This window comes from Lacerta agilis, chromosome 5 (assembly GCF_009819535.1).
Source record: "Lacerta agilis isolate rLacAgi1 chromosome 5, rLacAgi1.pri, whole genome shotgun sequence".
Classification (NCBI taxonomy): domain Eukaryota; kingdom Metazoa; phylum Chordata; class Lepidosauria; order Squamata; family Lacertidae; genus Lacerta; species Lacerta agilis.
Window position 1 is genome coordinate 89,593,665 of NC_046316.1, and position 19,371 is coordinate 89,613,035.

A 19,371-nucleotide genomic window follows, 5' to 3' on the forward strand; every position below is an offset into this window, starting at 1 on the left:
GTAAAAAATAAAAAATCTGAGCATAACATCCTCAAATTTCTCCAAACTAGGGGTGGCCACTACACTCACGCAGCTCCAAAACTATGCCAGGTTAAAGTTTTGGCCCAACTGTTATGTGGTACCATCTTAGGACCACCACCTTCCCTTTTCTTCTATTTAGAGCAAGTTCAATCATAATTCCTAAGAATGGTGGTATAAGTCCCTAGAAGTATATCAGATGCCATCTTATGACTGGAGATTGGGTTGGTTAGAGTGGAAGCTAAGGTGTGCCTCACTTCCATAAACTACTGGCTTAAGATCTGCTATTTCCCACAAGGTGTCCCCCATCCTATATTTGTGCATCTGGTTCTTCCTGCTTAAGTGCAGAACCTTACATTTGTCCCTATTGAAATTACAATAATACAATAACGAGCAAAAGGAAACAGCCGAGGAAACTCGAACTGACTTTCGGAATGTACCATGCAAATTCCACAGACGCCTTTGAGCCCAAAGGATGCGAATACTATCCCAACTCTTGTTAATGTTCCCCAGATAAACAATTATGACCTTCAAAATGGTCCTAGATTTTTGGCTCGCACTACTGACTCTGATTGGCAGCCAACTCCTGCCTCCCTAAGGAGCCTTCGCTTTATTTCCTGGAACATTGCTGGCTGGGAGAATAAAGCCAAGGACCCTGATTTCATAGACTACCTCAATTGTTTTGATTTCATATTACTCCAAGAAACTTGTTTAGTGAGTGAGGTAAATATTGTGGGGTTTTCCTCATTTAACATTCCCGCTCATAGACATTTCTCCAAAGGTCGCCGTAAAACTCTAAAACTCTAAAACTGCCCCAAGAAGCGGGGATGTAAACCTAAACAAACAATTCCTTCCATAGAAAAAGCTCATAATAGCAGAGCCAGTGCAGATGCCATGCAAGGAATTCTGATCGGATCTCCCCTCCTTGTTCATGTTCATAAAGTAGCCACAGAGGGATGTCGGGATGTCTTCATTTTGATTATATATATTGCGGTTTTTAAGGCTGATCTCTTCTGTGAACCGCCCTGAGACCTCTGGGTATAGGGCGGTATATAAATTCAATAAATAATAATAATAAATAATAATAATAATAATAATAAAGCCGGCCTATTAACTTTACAGTAATCAGATCCAGTCTTCCATTTGAAATAACCTTTTTGGACAATTACCCTCCTCTAGCTCAAGCCTTCCTAATAAGTACAAATATGCAACAGATTATTCTGCTAAACGTCTATCTTCCCCCCTCAGAGGACGAGACCATTCGAAACGCCAACTGGAATAGGATGACAGACATTATGCTTTCCCTCACAAAAACTTTTCCATCTGCCCAATTTATCATCATGGGCGACTTAAACGCTCGAATTGGGGCCAATAACCAGCATATTATATCTAAGCTGGGGTTTGAAGGCTTGGACACATTACCTCCCTCACTATCTGTTCCTCGTTCCTCTAAGGACAGCTTATTGAATAGAGCAGGCTTAAGACTCTTGGAATTCTGCATTGTTCACAACGCAGTTATCCTAAATGGTCTGAACAATTTCCCCGATGATGATGAATTCACTTTTACCAAGAGCATAAGGTCGAACAGATTCCTCACTGGGCCATCCAGTCCAACCCCCTGCCAAGCAGGAAACACCATCAAAGCATTCCTGACAGATGGCTGTCAAGCCTCTGCTTAAAGACCTCCAAAGAAGGAGACTCCACCACACTCCTTGGTAGCAAATTCCACTGCCGAACAGCTCTCACTGTCAGGAAGTTCTTCCTAATGTTTAGGTGGTTCTTCTTTCTTGTAGTTTGAATCCATTGCCCCGTGTCCGCTTCTCTGGAGCAGCAGAAAACAACCCTTCTCCCTCCTCTATATGACATCCTTTTATATATTTGAACATGGCTATCATATCACCCCTTAACCTTCTCTTCTCCAGGCTAAACATACCCAGCTCCCTAAGCCGTTCCTCATAAGGCATCGTTTCCAGGCCTTTGACCATTTTGGTTGCCCTCTTCTGGACACGTTCCAGCTTGTCAGTATCCTTCTTGAACTGTGGTGCCCAGAACTGGACACAGTATTCCAGGTGAAGTCTGACCAGAGCAGAATATAGTGGTACTATTACCTCCCTTGCCCTAGACGCTATACTCTTATTGATGCAGCCCAGAATTGCATTGCCTTTTTTAGCTGCTGCATGACACTGTTGACTCATGTCAAGTTTGTGGTCTACCAAGACTCCTAGATCCTTTTCACATGTACTGCTCTCAAGCCAGGTGTCACCCATCCTGTATTTGTGCCTTTCATTTTTTTTTGCCCAAGTGTAGTATATCATGGGGGTCTTTGTCAAAAGCCTTATTGAAATAAAAATACACTATATTCACATCATTCCCCTGACCCACCAAGCTTGTAACTCCATCAAAAAGAAACGAGATTCATCTGACATGACTTACTTTTGAGAAACCTATGCTGGGTCTTAGTAATCACAGCATTCTTTTCTAAGTGCTCACAGACCAACTGCTGAATTATCTGTTCTAGGACCTTCCCTGGTGAAATAGGAATTTAATTTATCTATAAAATCATAAAGACAAATGGGTTCCGCCCCAGAAGGGAGTCCGGAAAACCCCCAGAAAGAGCGCGCAGTTTTAGGCTCTTACTGACATGCGTAAGAAACAGAGACCAGACCAAAGGAGTTTCAAAAGCAAGGTAGTTTCCCACTGTTTATTCCCAATTGGATGCTGTTGCAACAGCGGTTCAGCACAGAATGGCATGAAGAACCCAGAACAATGACGTGGGGTGACTTATATAAAGTTTCTATCTTCATACAGGCCAATGGTACGGAAAAGGCGCGAAGCAGCAGAGATGACAGGAGGGGAAAAGGTAAGTGGATTTTTGGAAGTTGTGAAGGGGTGTCAATTTTGCCAAGACATCGATCAATGGGTGTTGATTGGATTTCTGTTTATTTTAGCTTTGAGTAATTAAGTCTGCTCTTTCTTTGATCTACAGGATGGAGCCGGTACCTCTATGCACATCAATGCCCCAGATTATCACCAGCTAGAGATACCTTTGACGTTTGTCTCTCCTCTTAAAATAAAATGGTTTCTTCCTATGGACGGTGTTCGCTATATACCGTATTTTTTGCTCCATAAGACGCACTTTTTTCCTCCTAAAAAGTAAGGGAAAATACCTGTGCGTCTTATGGAGCGAATGGTGGTCCCTGGGGCTGAATTGCCCAGGGGCCAAAAGCAGATTGCGCTTTTTATTTTACAAAGAGAAAAGGGAGTATTGAAAGGACCCCGCTCAGCAGCTGATCAGCAAGAGATCGGGAGAGAGATAAGAGTCCCGGCTCCCTTTCAGCCCCGCCCTCCTTTGTTGAATGTGCTGCAGAGGGAGGTTGTTTGTTTCCCCAGGACATGTGACTGGCTGATTAGATTATCTGACTGGAAACAGTAGAAACAGCTCCCTTAAGATTTTTCAGAAATGTGAGTTAAACCACATAAAAATGGGGCTTTTCCTCTTTGCTTTTCCCCCTTTGCAAAAGGAGCTTTGCTTTCCCCCCTTTGCAAAAAAAGCTGCAAAACCTTTAGCTGATCCTCAAAAAAAGAGCCTTTGCCTTTGCAAAAACAGCTGCAAAACTATTAGCTGGTCCTCCAAAAAGCCAGGGCTTTTCCCTTTGCAAAAAAGCTGCAAAACTTTTAGCTGATCCTCAAAAAACAAACAAAACAAACCCAGGGCTTTTAGAGGAGGAAAACCAGAAAAATATTTTTTTTTTCTTGTTTCCTCCTCTAAAAATGAGGTGCGCCCTATGGTCCGGTGCGTCCTATGGAGTGAAAAATACGGTAATTTTGATGTTACCTTTTGCAGGCCCAGTAGGTGGCGCTGCAGTTGCGGAGTTTTTTTGACAGTTCTACAATCGGCAAGGACATCGCATCTAAACATCAGATGACAGAATACATTCCCATGCAGTTCCCAGCCGTAAAATACATTCCTATAGTTCTTTCTTAACTACATATAACAAAAGGAGATACTTATTTTCTACAGGCACATAAAAATACAAGTTACTGGTAAAAGATTACAAAGGGATACATTCATTATAAAGTGTGGTTTAAGGATACAGGGGGTTGGACTGGATGGCCCTTGTGGTCTCTTCCAACTCTATGATTCTATGATACACTTTGTCTCATATTTCTGCGGAACCTAGAAATACAATCTAACTGATAGCAAAAGGTTTTTAGAAACTAAATATTTATGTTGCGGTAAAATACAGAACAGAGAAAAAGAGAACATGAGAGCAGTCTAACCTTGTGCCAATAAATAGGGGAGTACGCCAGGGTTGCATTTTAGCGCCATTTCTTTTTAACTTATTTATCAGTGACATGAGGAAGCCTCTAGCCGACTCACACAAATTCATCCACGCTCCGCGCATAGCAGATAATCGTTGCCCACTACTTCTCTACGCAGATGGTGCGGTGTTACTCTCCTACTCTAGGGTGGGTTTAAGGAGGGCACTTAAGATTCTTGTGACCTACTGCCATACAAACCACTTGTCTATTAACCACTCCAAGTCCAAAGTATTGATATTTTCAAGGAGTCGGAAACTCTATTCATGGAAACTGGAGGGTAGGATAATTGAACAAGTGTATAAATTCAAGTATTTAGGGATTTATTTTCAGTATAATATGGGGTGGAAATCACAAGTTGGATACTTATACAATAAGACAAAAGCCCTCACTCACTCTCTCCTTCGTTTTTTCTTTTCTGAGGGGGCCTTATACATCCCTGCGGCTTTGAAAGTGTACAGCATTAAAGTGACGGCCACAATGGCCTACGCTGCCCCATTATGGGCCGCTTTTGCAAATCTCGCACCTTTAGAGTCGCTTCAAAGCCAATTCTTACGTCGACTCTTAAAATTACCATCATGCGTAAGTAATGCAGCCATTCGCCTAGAAATGAAGATCCCCTCAGTGGAGTAAGTTTTGTGGAGGCGAGTTTTGATTTACTGGCTAACCCTTTGGCATAAACTCCCGAACCACTATCTTATTCAGTGCATGTGGCGGGATGATTTCACAAATCTGTGGGCTGGAAAAATCCATGCCAAATTGCTGACCTATGAGATCTCACCTTCTGAATTACTCAAATTGGATCTTACTGCAGCAAAAAGGTGTATAAACCAAATTCTGGATGATGTGGAGCTATATCAAAATCTCTTAACTGGTGGGGGAGTTTGTTTGCCGTTAAATATCGGCATTACCCCTATCTACAGAGTTCCATCTTATTTAACATCACTCACGGTTGCTTCACATCGTTATGCCTTCATTAGAGCCAGGTTTAATGTTTTTCCATCGAACATGCTGAGTCATAGATTTACTAAGGGCCAAGTTTCTCCTAGGTGTGCCTGTGAAAACAAATCAACTGAATCTCTACAGCATGTAATGTTTAATTGCCCTATGTACAGATAGATACGTGCCAGTATATTAAATCCGATAATTCAGTCCATTGCTGATAAGCCAGTTGACCTACGTCTTGCTTGGGTTCTCCAAGATGTGGACCCTTATATAACTCTACAGGTTGCTAGATTCCTAACAGCCGTCATCTCGCACAAGAGACAAAATGGGATGTCAGCCAATTACTGATAATTAGATATGTTTTTCAAAAATAGAATTAGACATTGGTTTTAGTTTTGGGTGCCTAAATTTTAACCTTAATTCTTTTTTAGATATGTTCTATCGAAGTGATAATATTGGTCCCTGTGAGTTGTGTTATTATATCCACGGCCTGTATTGGGTTGTCGTTTTATTTGATTTTATCTGATTTTTGATTGACTGCTTGTTTTGTATTGTATGATTGTATTGTATGATGGGCGCAAATGCCGAATAAACATCTATCTATCTATCTAACATTAGAGCAGTTAAAATATAATATAAAGGGAACACAATTTAGAGCAGGGTTGTTTTCCTTCTGGGGGGGTGGGCATTGGCTGGGTGTCTTCTTCAAAGCACCAAGGTGAGAAGGCAAGTATTTCAAAAGGAACTTCAAAGGTGAATGGATAAGCTCCTTATGCAGATGTTATCTTTTAATGAAGAGCACTGCAATTTACAACTTGATCTGAGCAGGGCTGTCTTAAGCATATCTGGCGCAGTGGTGGGAAGATCCCTCCGGCGCCCTGCCCCCCCCCCATTTCCCAGAGTTGTCAACCTTTTTTTTAGGGTGCTGACACCATGCTTACACATTATCTCTAACAAGCCCTTAGAACAAAATAAAATGAAAAGGCAGAAGAAAATCTAATGAAGTCCTCAATTCCAAAGCAAGACTCATTCAAGACTCAGCAGTTCTTCTAATTCATCCTCATGATTCAAATCACCACATATCAAAAAGTTAAAGCAATCACCAGTTTGTTGTTCTTTAAAGAAATTAATAAAGACACAATGAAGTTCCCAGCCAATTTGTGTTTAAGTACAAAGCTGACCTTTTGAAACATTGTGGGGGTGGGTATAAAGCAGTGACACCCTAAACCTAAAAAGGACCCAAAACTTGGGTCACAAAGGCTGCAGCCCTAACTGCACTTACCTGAGAGTAAGCCCTGCTGAATCTAATAGGACCTTACTTCTGAGTAGACAGTAGGACTGCAGCAAGAAACACATCTGGGAATTAGGGCTTTCTGTTTTAAGTCTCAACCAGAGGAAAATGTAATGTTGGAGATTAGAGAGAAAGGAATATGAATAGATTGGGGGGAGGGGGCTGACGAGAGACCAATAACCACAGGTAGCAAGAAAAGGCACACTTTCTGGGGAGCAAGTCTCACACACAGTTGCTTGGGGCGAGAACTGCAGAGGGACCATAATTGGGTTGTGTGTGTGTGTTTTTCAGAAAAACGTAGAATTGGAAAGGACCCTGCGGGTCATCTAGCCCAACCCCCTGAAATGCCTTTTAGCTTGCATTGATCTTAAAAACCTTCAGTGCCATTTTTTTTAAAGTTGGATAGGCAATTAACAGGCTTGTTTCACAAATAAGGGAGAAGGGGTGTTGCTGACTTGGTTTGGTTTGCCTTTGTTCTAGTTTTTAGCATGTGCTTAGTGCCGTAGTTTCACGAAGTGAGCCGCCCTGGTATCTATGGGTGGAGGGCAGTAGTAGTAGTAGTAGTAATGATATTTTTCGTGGGGGTTGGAGTGAGCGGGGTGATGGCCAGCTGCTGGAATGAATGGGGTTGGTGCTAAATGGTCTGGCTTGCTTTACAACCCTTAGGTTGTTGGTGGGGTTGGGTGGGGTGGTGAATAAGGAGCCCATCCCCGGAGAAGAAGAAGAGGAGGAGGAAGAGGAGGAAGAGGAAGAAGAAGAAGAAAAGTGAGGGGAGGCGGCTTCCCTTCACTGGGATAGAGTTGCCTGTAACATTAAACACAGGGCACGATTCCAGGGAGAGAAACCAGGGCAGCAGCTGCTACTACTCACGGCTCGGGCTAGATGTAGCTTTATCAAGCTTTAATTTAACCACGCTTGAATGTTCACACTCAAGGTTATGGGAATTAATTCAGAATCTTATGTTTTCAGGAGTAGGGTGGACGTTAGGGCAAAACTAAAGCTCTTGCTGGGGGAAAAAACCACTACTTAAATATTGATTACTTTTGAGAAAGTCCTCTAAAGAACCACTGGAAGCTGCGTTTTCGTGCAGGGGAATGCTTTAATTAACTTGACCTGAGCCAATATTGGGAGAACATGACAAGTTTGGGACAGACCCCTCGTCTCCTTCCTTTGTGCAACCCCCACTACAACTTTCCTCTAGGGCAGAGGCGGTCTTCCCGCACCCTGTTCATTTCACAGCCTGGCAGCTCACGCCTTCCACCCAAGCAGGGAAAACAGACAACACAGCAGGAACAGGTGCCCAATGGAAGCAGCAACGGCGGCGGCAGCATGAGAAAGAGAAAAGGCAGGGAGAGCGGAGAGACAGAGCGCACCTGACGCCACAGCCAGGCCACGTACAGGAAACTGGCCTTTTGGGGTAGGGGAAGCAAACGCGGAGCCTGCTGAGTGGAGGCTAAGGCGGGGGGAGCCAGGAATGGAAGGAAAGGGAAAGGAATTTGCAGAGCGGAAAAGGGAGAGAGCTGCACCTGCACTCCTGCGCTGAACACCATCGGCCGGAGCTGGGAGGCAGAGTTGGGGCTGCGCGCGCAGCGCTCTCCTCTCTTGCCCGGTGCCAGCGCTGGCAACAGCGGTGGCTGCAGGGGGCATGATGGGCTGGCGGGGGGCATGATGGGCCGGGCACCTTTGAGCCGGCTGCCTCAGGAGCCAGCTCCAGGCTGCAGCGCCTCGCTCGCCACCCCAAACATGAGCAGCGCGCGGCGCAGCTGTTCCCGGACGCCGCTCTTGGGCGCGCGCGTAGTGCAGTGCACGACTAAACCAAATACAGTAGTAAAGACGGGTCTGGATCCGAGTATTGTTTGATGTGGTTTGGGTGTAAAATGCCCTTCACACTCTTTTCCTTTCTTAGTCACGTATTGTGAAGGTGGGAGTTTTCCTCCCCTCTCTGTTCATGGCTTCTGAACGTGGTTTCCCTTGTGTCAAGGAAGCAGTGTCCTTTAGGAGTTTTGTAATGCACTCTGTGGGACCCAGGTGGCGCTGTGGGTTAAACCACAGAGTCTAGGGCTTGCCCATCAGAAGGTCGGAGGTTCGAATCCCCGGGACGGAGTGAGCTCCCGTTGCTCGGTCCCAGCTCCTGCCCACCTAGCAGTTCAAAAGCATGTCAAAGTGCAAGTAGATAAATAGGGACCGCTCCGGTGGGAAGGTAAATGGCGTTTCCCTGCGCTGCTCTGGTTCCCCAGTAGCGGCTTTGTCATGCTGGCCACATGACCCGGAAGCTGTCTGCAGACAAACGCAGGCTCCCTTGGCCTATATAGGGAGATGAGCGCTGCAACCCCAGAGTCGGACACGACTGGACCTAATGGTCAGGGGTCCCTTTACCTTTACCTTTAATGCACTCTGTGTAATGTACTGTACTCTGTTCATGGGTGCGCTCTTACAACACTGGTATCGATGTCAAGCTCACCGGTTGGTAGTTACCTGGGTCTTCCTTTTTGCTCACCTTCAGTCTGTAGGGACCTCACCTGTTCTTTTGCTTTGAACATAGCTGAAGAAAGCTTTTAAAATTATTTTTAACCTCTCTTGCAAGACTCAACTCATTCTGAGCATTAGGTTGCCTGACATTCGCCCTGCATTTGTTAGCTACTTGTTTATGCTCCTCCTTTGTGATTTCCCATTTTTCCCATTTCTTATATAGGCAATGATCATTGCACATGTGCCTTACCACAATCTGGAAGTAGCAGTAAAGGGGTGTGTGTGTAACGGGGTGGGCTTATTTCAGATTTTAATATTGCACAGCTTGAATTGACTGGATGGATAAAAATTGTCCAGACCCATCTGTTTGATTCAAAACTTTACTTGCAGAACAAAGAGCAGTAAATGATTCAACCAAATAATTCCATATAATATATTGTGCCATCCAGCACAGGCTCAGCATCTTTGAAATAAAAGGTACCGGTAATTCCAAACAGACCTAAAAGCTGAGGCCTCTCTTCCTACAGCTTCCAGTTTGCCTGAGGCTGTGCATCTTATTCTCACAGAGCATAAGAACGACTCAGCCACCAGCTTTCCAAGATGGTGAAGTTGTAATTCAATACCTCTTATGTGATCTAAGGTTAAACACTCATGTGTTAGGTAGCAGAGGACAAGAACAATAGTTAATTATCAACTGATCTAGGTGCTCAGAGAGAGCTGTTTCTAGCTTAGTATACTCAAGTGGAATTTCCCCATTTCAGTGTCAATTAAATTATTATACTTAGCAGGGCTTACACGCATTCCACTGTTGCACACAATGACACAACTCCTGCACAAATCGGGGGTTGCCTGTACAACATGCCCTTCTTAAATTTCAGCCGATTTGTAAGCTCCTTATGCAGCCAAACCAGTTTCTTTAGATGCCTCCCACTTTCCTTTCTTGCTGGAATTGTCTGCATTTGGGCCTTCAATATTTCACCTTTAGGAAACTCCCATCCATCTTGGACTCCTGTCCCCTTGAGTGTTTCTGACCATGGGATCTCACTCAGTAGTTCCTCAAACTGGAGGCTTCTTCCCCATGAAATCCCTTAGTGCAATATGATAATAATAAAAAGAGCTTATAACATGTCTTTTAGATTGCGCAGTATTGAGCCCCTGTTCTCAAGCACATCCTAGCAAATTATCTATAGAATTATCTATAGTAATAAAACATTAAAAAATCTGCCCCACTCCCCTTAATTCCAGTCAACAGCAGGCATTGTCCTTTCACATTGTTTAGCTTCATTGTCCAGGTCCTCTGCACAACAGCTGATTTGTTTGTAGCATCCCTTCCATATCTTGCCCAGAGAGTATTTTAAAAACTCAGGTGTAGCTACAAACCATACAATTAAAGTAGCACCTGAGCAACCAAGGTAAAGCCACAGAATTCGAGAATTGCAGAGTTGAAAGGGATCTAGTCCAACTTCCTGTAATGCATGTTGTAGAAATTTACAGCAAGATATAAGATGCTGGAAGTGTGTGTGTGTGTGTGTGTGTGTGTGTGTGTAGAAGAAGAAGAGTTTGGATTTGATATCCCGCTTTTCACTACCCAAAGGAGTCTCAAAGTGGCTAACAATCTCCTTTCCCTTCCTCCCCGACAACAAACACTCTGTGAGGTGAGTGGGGCTGAGAGACTTCAAAGAAGTGTGACTAGCCCAAGGTCACCCAGCAGCTGCATGTGGAAGAGTGGAGACACAAACCCGGTTCCCCAGATTACGAGTCTACCGCTCTTAACCACTACACCACACTGGCTGTGTATTACAGTATATGCTTTATGATGAACTGCGGGGAACAGCACATAGTTTATAAGGATGGGGATGCAAAGTCAACGCTGTTATAGGTTCTTTGTTGAGTTTCTTCACATCTGGTATGTGGAAGCTGAATGCCCTCAGCAGGCTGGTGAAAAAGATGAAGAGCTCAATCCTTGCCATCTGCTCCCCAATACACGCACGGGCTCCTGAAGAGGAAATAAGGAGAGAGTGGGAAGTGAGCTAAACATTTCCCACCAAATCCAACTCTCAGCAACTAGTTTAAAATCTCAGTAAGGAATCTGGGTGGGCCAAGTTTCCTACCTACCACCAAAAGTGGTCTCATGGAAAACCCCATTGCTATAAACCCAATTTCAGCAGTAACTCTAACTCTCATATGATTCAAATGCCACCAATAACTTTCACCAAATGTAGACAGTTGCAAAAGTATAGCTATCTACACATTCTCTTCCGCGGGTGGAGTGGACAGAGGACTCAGTAATAAGGAATGAGTCACACAGAGGAATAAAAGACAAAATGCCAGCAGGTGAAGCTTTCCCATATTTGTATATCTATACTAGAAAAAGATTATCCTATTGAATATCTGCCTGCCACACAGCAGTTATTTATTCTGCTTGCCCTGAGATCTCTGCTATTTCCAATACCCAACCACATTCACTCATTGGCTAAAAACACTGCAATGTGGGAGTAGGATCGTATCTCACAGAGTTAATTGTTTTAACTGCTGCTTGTAGCGTTTGCTTCATAGCATCCATTCTACAAAATGAAAGTTCATTTCTGTTGGTTGTGCGCCTGGTACTGCAATGCCACCTATATTTTGTCCCCTATCACACCTTCCTTATAAAAGCTCGACCTCATTTAAGCAACGCGGTAAACATGGTTATGAATCACTTAATCATTTACCTGCTCCAAATGCCAGAAATTCTTCTTCTCTAGCCACAAAATTTCCATCCTTGTCCAAAAAATGATTTGGATTGAACTCTCTAGGAGTCTCCCATTGTTTCGGATCGTAAAGAACAGAGCGCAGATCTGGAATAACAAAGGTTCCCTGCAAGGAAGAAACAAATGACTCAACCTATATCAAGTCTGGGCATTATCTTGCAAGCAGGTTGTTGAGACTCAATTTTTCCGCTTCCTCAGTTGGCACAGGCTCATTGCTATTCTGCTGCTTGCTGCCTACACCACTGGGTGGAGGCTGGCATAAAATATCCATGGTATGTATTTTTCTCCCTCCCTCCCTCCCTCCCTCCCCCCATCCCCAAGTAGCTTACAAGATTAAACCTCAGATTTCTTGTTCATTTTTCTTTTTCTTTTTTTAAAAAAATATTTTTGCACAATTCTGATTTAACAGTATTGCACCTGGAGGCGTGGCTGGGTTATTGTTTTGTTTGTTATTATGTTATGCATTCTTGTGTTTTCACACTGTAAACTGCTGTGATCCTTGGATGGAGGACGGTATATAAATTTAATAAATAAACAATGCATCTCTTAATATAGAAATCAACTTCACCAGGCTCATGTTATCTTCAGCCCACATAATATATAGAGGTGGGATGTGGAGAGGATGTGCACAGTGGACCCAAATGGCTATGAAACGGAGAAAGCAGAGTCTGTACCTTGGGAATGGGATAACCAAGTATGTTTACATCCTTCAGACTCTGCCTAGGTGGCCCAAAAAGCAATATATATTTAGCGCGCTGGATCTCGTGAATCACTGCATTGGTATATGGTAGTTTCTTACGCTCTTGATAGGAGATTGAGTGAGAGGAACCAAAAACATCTTCCATCTCCTTGTAGACTTTATCTGAGGGAAAAGAATATTTACTCACTTGTTCTTACATAACTCCATGAACTCCAAAGAGAACTTCATAAAAAGCTTTCTAACCATCTTCATTCAGAGCCAAACAACAGACTATTGGAATGTGAGTAATGTTTCTACATGTGCCTTGATTCTCTTGAACAAATCTATGTATGAGAGCTTTGTGGAGTTTTGTTGAATACTATCCAGATTGAGAGAGCAGTCTCATGAGGGAATAGTAAGAATGAGTTGAGTTCACCCTTCTTTCTAGGCTTGAAGAATTAGACTGAAACTGGATTGCAAGGGAGAAAGGGAGGTTTCCTCCTGCTCTGGGCAGAGTCAACAGAAGGGAGGTATTTCCCAGATTGAGAGAGATGTCTCAGGATGGAATACAGACCATTTCATTCCTGAATCAGGATGGGCTGTTGCTGTCCCTGAACAGGTCTCTCTTACCATGCTCAGACTTTGGTAATATGACGCCCTAAACAAGGACAAATTCTGGTGCCTTCTTCCCTCTTGCTTTCTGTTCTGTGCATGTTGTCAAGTGCTCTGTGTCATAGTTTCTCCACCCTTGACTTGGCACCCTGTGCAGGGAACTGCCCGCACTGCTCTTACCTTGGACTTCTGGATGAATTGCAACGAGAAGCATTGCCCATTTCAGAGTAGCAGCAGTTGTCTCTGTCCCTGCACCAAAGAAATCCAGAATACACTCAACCAGATTACCGTCATCATATGTAGTATAAGGATCATTCTTGGTCTGTTAATTTAATAATAAACATTAAATTAAATTTACAACAGACTTTAAGCATTTCACTTTTTGTGTTCATGGAAATTCTTCAGTATTGTTTTGCAATTTTCTCTTAATATACACATTTTTGTATTCAATTTTGCCTAACCCAGTATACACAGCTTGGCAAAGCAATTTCTTCTAATATAAAGCAATTTTGTGTGATGTTTTAACTAAGATTTGCATATGTATGCCTACTTTATCCAAGGGTATGCATTTTTTTGTGATGAGCAGAATTCACATACGAGGATATTGTACTTACTTTCTCAAGCTGAAGTAGATAGAAATCAATGTAGTCCTGTGGCTCAGTCAGGGAATGTTGCTCTCTATGTTTCTCTATCTCCTTCTGTACAATGGAAATTGCCTCATCATAGGCAGAAAATATCTTTTTATGAGTTCCTGGGAGATACTGCATGAGCCATGGGAACATTTCATAAAGCTAAAGGGAAGCAAAATCCAAATGTTTATTTTATAACTTGGAAAGAATAGTACTAAATATCAGAGGCACTATCTGTCCATGACTGCAAAAAGGAGAACTTATGCAAAATACTGGGGAAGAGAAAAGAAATGTCACCAAAGATCTGAGGACCTTGCAAAACTGAAGAATATTTCCACCCACTCCACGTCTTTAACCCTCACAACAACCCTGTGAGGAAGGTTAGGCTGAGAAAGAGGGACTGAACAGGTATTTAAAGCCAGGCCTCCTCCATCTTTACCAAACAATCTATCCACGACCACAACAGTTTTCTGAGTGCTGCTGACCATGGGTTAGGGCGTTGGGGAGATCTGTCTGGCTCAATAAGGAAGGGGGGTGGGAGAACTCACAGCATGGAAAAAGCTGCCTCCAAATTGTAAGCTCATTTCAAGTATTTCTAGCAGTCTCTTAAAGTTTTCATCATCTGTAGACAACTGGTTTCCAAATGTCAAAGCGCATATTACACTGGAGATTGACTTAGTGATTGGTACCGAGGGATCAAATGGCTGTCCTGAAAAACAATTTATTTACTGTCAAGCTGATAAATTTCACATTAGGGTTGGAAGGATATTGGAATCTCCAGCAGTAATTTGTTCCAGAAGAAAACAAGCAAAATGCATGACATTCCACCCCAACGTAGATCAAATAAAGGTTTTGGCAGACCGGAATATGCCAGCATTATCACCCTTGTATCACATACCCTTTGAATTTGCAAAGATCTCCACAAGACGACGGGCTGCGTCTTCTATTTGGTGCTCCATGCCTTTCTTCCCCAGCCCCAGCTTCCGCAGAGTAACTATACCAAATTGCCTCTGCTGCCTCCACGTGTGACCATTTGAAAATACAATTCCTGAAGCCATCAAGAAACGACAAATTATTGGTCACAAATACTCATGCCCAAAAGATTGTTGGGTTGGTTGCCAGCTTAGGCCAAATTAAGTGCTTATGCATGCATTCAAGAGCAGCACTTTCTTTCAGAACTTATGAAATGCAAGGCTGGTGCAGAACCACAGCAAAACTAGACAAGGTGCCTTAAAATTACCCCCTTGTCCTTATGTCTAGTAAAACTAGGAACTATTATAGCAGGGGTCAGCAAAATTTTTCAGCAGGGGGCCGGTCCACTGTCCCTCAGACCTTGTGGGGGGCTGGACTTTATTTTGGGAAAAAATAATGAACAAATTCCTATGCCCCACAAATAACCCAGAGATGCATTTTAAATAAAAGGACACATTCTACTCATGTAAAAACATGCTGATTCCCAGACTGTCCATGGGCTGGATTTAGAAGGTGATTGGGGTGGATCCATCCCCCAAGCCTTAGTTTGCCTACCCTTGTATTATAGCATCTTATTTGACTGGGCATACAGAGAAAGAGGACACCGTATCAGAACTAATTTCAAGTACTCTTCTGTCTGGAAGAGGCACTTAGTCATCACCCAAGGTGTCCAGCTGTAGCAGTTGACTCTCTTTGTTATTATTTTTAAGTAATTGGTAATTATAGAAGGGTTACAGATAAATCCGTAGAAGATTGGGTTTTGTTGATTAGTTACTGGAATTGTGACTTCTTAACATGGGGTACCTCCATGCTCATTGTAGCAGCTCCCTTAAATTAAAGCACTTTTTAATATTACTTACTGGTAAATGTTGTTAAGTGGTTGACTTTATACACCATTTCCCACTTTCTTTTTAATAATAATGCTCAGTTAAAGTTTTTAATGCTAGACTATAAAGGGACTGAAGGGGGCAAAAAAGTCCAATAGTGGATTATTGCTGCAGCTCCTGATGATAATAGGTTCTAAGTTTAGCTCCATAATGGTTGCATTCTACAGTAACAAGAGCCTACTGGCTCATCCTGCTGTCATAGCGGCCAACAAGATGCTCGCTAGAAGCTCACAAGCAGGACTTGAGTTCAACACTACTTTTTTCCTCCTCTTGTTTCCAGCAATTGGAATTCAGAAGCATACTGCCTCTGATTGTGGAGAAAGAGCTTCGCCATAGTGGCTAGTGGCCATAAATAGATTTATCCTCCCTGAAAGTTGTCTAACCTGGCTAGGGCTGCCCTACTGGGATTTCAAAGGTGGAAGTGACATCCAGAGGGAAAGGCGGCGGTTTGTCCTGGATCTTTGGCAAAATAACTGAAGATTTGTGTTTTGGTAAAAAAAAAAAATGAAGCTCAACAGTTTTGGGGTCTTCCTAATTTGGGGGATCTTTCAGGGTGTCCTGGTTTTTACTTTTTGAAATATGGCAACCATATCTAAGCATCTTCCACAGCTCTCCAACTTGCCTTCAATAGTTGAATTCAACTTCTGCACTGTGTGAATTACTTTTGTTTGTTTGCCCTCAATCATCCAACTTTTATGAGTTCCCTGGGGGGAAGACAAGTAAAGCATCTTATTATCCACAACTTACCCCTTCCTTTTAATGTTGTTCTAAGGAAAGGGGTCACCGGTCGGTCAACAAAATCTTCCTCGTGGTTGATCAGAGCTTCTTTCACAGCTTGGAAGCCAGACAGCACTACGACAGGTAGAAGTCCTATCCGGAAAGTGTAAACATTTCCATATTGCTTTGCCATCTGCCATTGGGATCAAAGTGGAGGCGAGAAGCAATCATATGGAGGTGGTTAAAATGTGACCTACACCCTTCTTCAGCTTCTGGCAGGGTGGAGCTCTCCACTCCCTTTTAAATATAAGCTACTATTTTAAAGTAACCACTTATGTTTCTGCATTTAATAATCATGTAATAAATAAGCATACACAACTTTGTTAACAATAGCACCTGTATCTTACTAATGCCTTACCATGCCATGGAAAAAAAGGGAAGACTCTTTTACCGGGGGCGGGAGAGGGGGAATCCTCTGAGAAAGTGAAGGACAAGTTAAGAGTACTACTGGAAGGAGAAGTGAGTTGATTGGATTTATGGTGCAGCAGCACTGAAAGCATATTGCAAGATAAGTGATACATAATATGGAAAGAGGGTTACAGCTCTTAAGTCCACAGTTTGGGAGGGCTATTAAACACCCATTTGTTTTATCTGGCCTTCCCTTGACTAGGTACAATATATTATTTTGGATTTGAAAAAAATATATACTTTGTATAATAGTTGTAAATCTGATACTATAATACATGAAAAAAAATCCCACCATACTGAGTAGAAATGACCCCCTAATGTATGGAGTCTGTAGGACAGGCATGTCTAAAGTCCATTTCGGGGGCTTAATCTGGCCCACTTGTACACGGCTCAGAAACTTAATGCAGAACACTCATGTCTCAGCAATGTCTAGGCTGGCTTGGTCATGTCCACAGAATGGAAGATAGCAGGTTCCCCAAGTACATGCTCTATGGAGAGCTGGCTTTAGGCACCAGGCCCATTGGCAGACCAACTGTACTACAAAGATGTCTGCAGATGTGACATGAAGGCTGGAAGCATCAGCCCTGCCATGTGGAAATCCTTTGCAGATGACCGTAGTGCCAGGAAATGATCAAATAGGTTGTGTATCCACAGCAGTGACCAGAGGAAGAATGACCTCTCGGTGCAATGCAGAGAGATGAAACGCCATGGTGAATGTGCAGCAGCACAACCAGATGCCTTCATCTGCCCCAGCTGCAACAAAATATGTCTCTCCCATATCGGCCTCTACAGCCACAGCAGGTGTTGCAACCTTTCAACAGTTTAACTTTACTCCCTAAGGCCTTTAGAGAGGTGTGAGATGCATGTCTTTGATAAAAAGCTGTGACTCGTAGAGTCTATACACCTTCCGAGTCACTGCTTGTTGTGCTCCTTGATAATGCTGGTTCAGTGGCATATTGTTCATTGGCTGGGGATTTTAGGTCAACTTGCTGGAGATTTTGGAGAATTTATAGAGTGTCAGTTGCGGTTCAGTGAGAACTTTTGCTTTTCATCACCACACTTTGCAGTTGAAGCAGTTTCAGTATTAGAGACTGATAAACTGATATGGGTTGGTGCCTTTTTGGTACTTACCATCCAACTATCCCAGCTGAGCTAGGAGAGCCACAGTTTTCAGACCTCTGTCATACAGAAAACCCCACCTTCCAATATAAGGATGCCAAAGAAGTAGCTATATATTTTTTATACTTTTTGGTATACATGCCTCTGGTAGCTGAAGCATCTGGAGATGTAAAACCACAGGCAGCCCTAGCACCTGAGAAAAAATGTCCCTGTGATGCTTGCGTATGTGTTGTTGTTGTTGTTGTTGTTGTTGGGCTCCGAAAGGAGTTTTCCTCAAGAAAAAGCCCTAGCAAAGCCAGTCACTGCCTGGTAGGGAGGCAAACTCTGCCAAGGGCTTACAGAACACGTCCCTCTCTCCAAAACTTGTTCCGGAGAGCTTTGAGCCTGGCCCTTCTGCCACTGCCTCCCTTACCTGGGTTGCTTCTCTGGAGGTGGCAGAAGTGATAGGGTGGGTAGGCTGCAGAAGCGGGGCTACCACCTCTTCTGTGTAAAATTAAGGGTTTCCTTTGCTACTATGCTCACAGGCAAACTGGAGCTGAGCTAGTCATTTTATGATTGTAAAATAAAAATAACCACCACTGTTGGAGTTATAGTCAAGCAGAAGATTTTTTGTTTATTGAGTAAATCATATGAAAACTGACAGATAATAATTGTGCTTATAAATTTACTATAAGATGCATAAAATAAAATAAAACTATCAGTACATTTGGGCCATTCCATGAAAAATGAGCCTGATAAGAGTGCTAGATGAGCGCTGGACTTTGGTGAGGAAGATTCCAAACGTGCAGTATAACCATTTTTTTAAAAAGCTAAAGACAAAAGAAGTTTATTTTATGGACCTTCTTTTCAAAAGTCCACCCACGTAGTCTTCACAGAAGTGTTCAAGTTAAAAGTTTTCTGATGATTGTCCCACCCGTGACAGCATTTTTTCCTTAATTTTGTATCGTTAAATTTCTTAAACTTAATTCCTGATTGCATAGTTGTAACCAATAAACATTGATTTAAATAGATATGCTGAGTTTATCATTGATTCACCTCCCAACTCACAGAGTTTTTCCATAAATCAAACTTATCTCAAGCTCCATGTCCTTTTTTTGTCCCACCCGTGACAACACTTTTAACATTTAATAAAATTGTCAAAAATATGCACAAAAGTAATAAAAAAATTAGTAAAATGTTCAGTATCTTATTAAGAACATAGTTTAAATTTTGGTTATTAATTTTTATGTATATTTACATTGTTACACATGTGTGAATACCAAAAAACATGGCCAAAGTGTCCCACCCGTGACAATGGAATGGCCCATTTATTGAACAGTAGACTAACCAAGTCACTAAGCTTTTTTCTCCTAAGCATACACTCTTATAGCCAAGAGTTGTGACATCTTAAACTCTCAACACATTAATAAATAAATAAATAAATAAATAAATAAATAATTTATTTATATGCTGCCCATCTTACTGAATATTAGATATTCAGGAAAAGTCAGAAGCC

The 19,371-nt window shown here is 42.6% G+C and overlaps 1 protein-coding gene across 1 annotated transcript in view; it reads right to left on the bottom strand.

Annotated features, from left to right (window-relative positions):
• Positions 1 to 10,854: 10,854 nt before the first annotated feature.
• Positions 10,855 to 19,371, bottom strand: part of LOC117047550 (cytochrome P450 2J6-like) — a 45,459-nt gene continuing 36,942 nt past the window's right edge. Inside the window, exons 12-19 of the mRNA XM_033150826.1 lie at positions 16,320 to 16,482; positions 14,612 to 14,761; positions 14,262 to 14,422; positions 13,699 to 13,875; positions 13,265 to 13,406; positions 12,468 to 12,655; positions 11,755 to 11,899; positions 10,855 to 11,039 (exon numbers count right to left, since the gene is read on the bottom strand). Of these exons, the coding sequence (XP_033006717.1) occupies positions 10,855 to 11,039; positions 11,755 to 11,899; positions 12,468 to 12,655; positions 13,265 to 13,406; positions 13,699 to 13,875; positions 14,262 to 14,422; positions 14,612 to 14,761; positions 16,320 to 16,482 (1,311 nt within the window). The remainder of the gene's footprint in view (positions 11,040 to 11,754; positions 11,900 to 12,467; positions 12,656 to 13,264; positions 13,407 to 13,698; positions 13,876 to 14,261; positions 14,423 to 14,611; positions 14,762 to 16,319; positions 16,483 to 19,371) is intronic.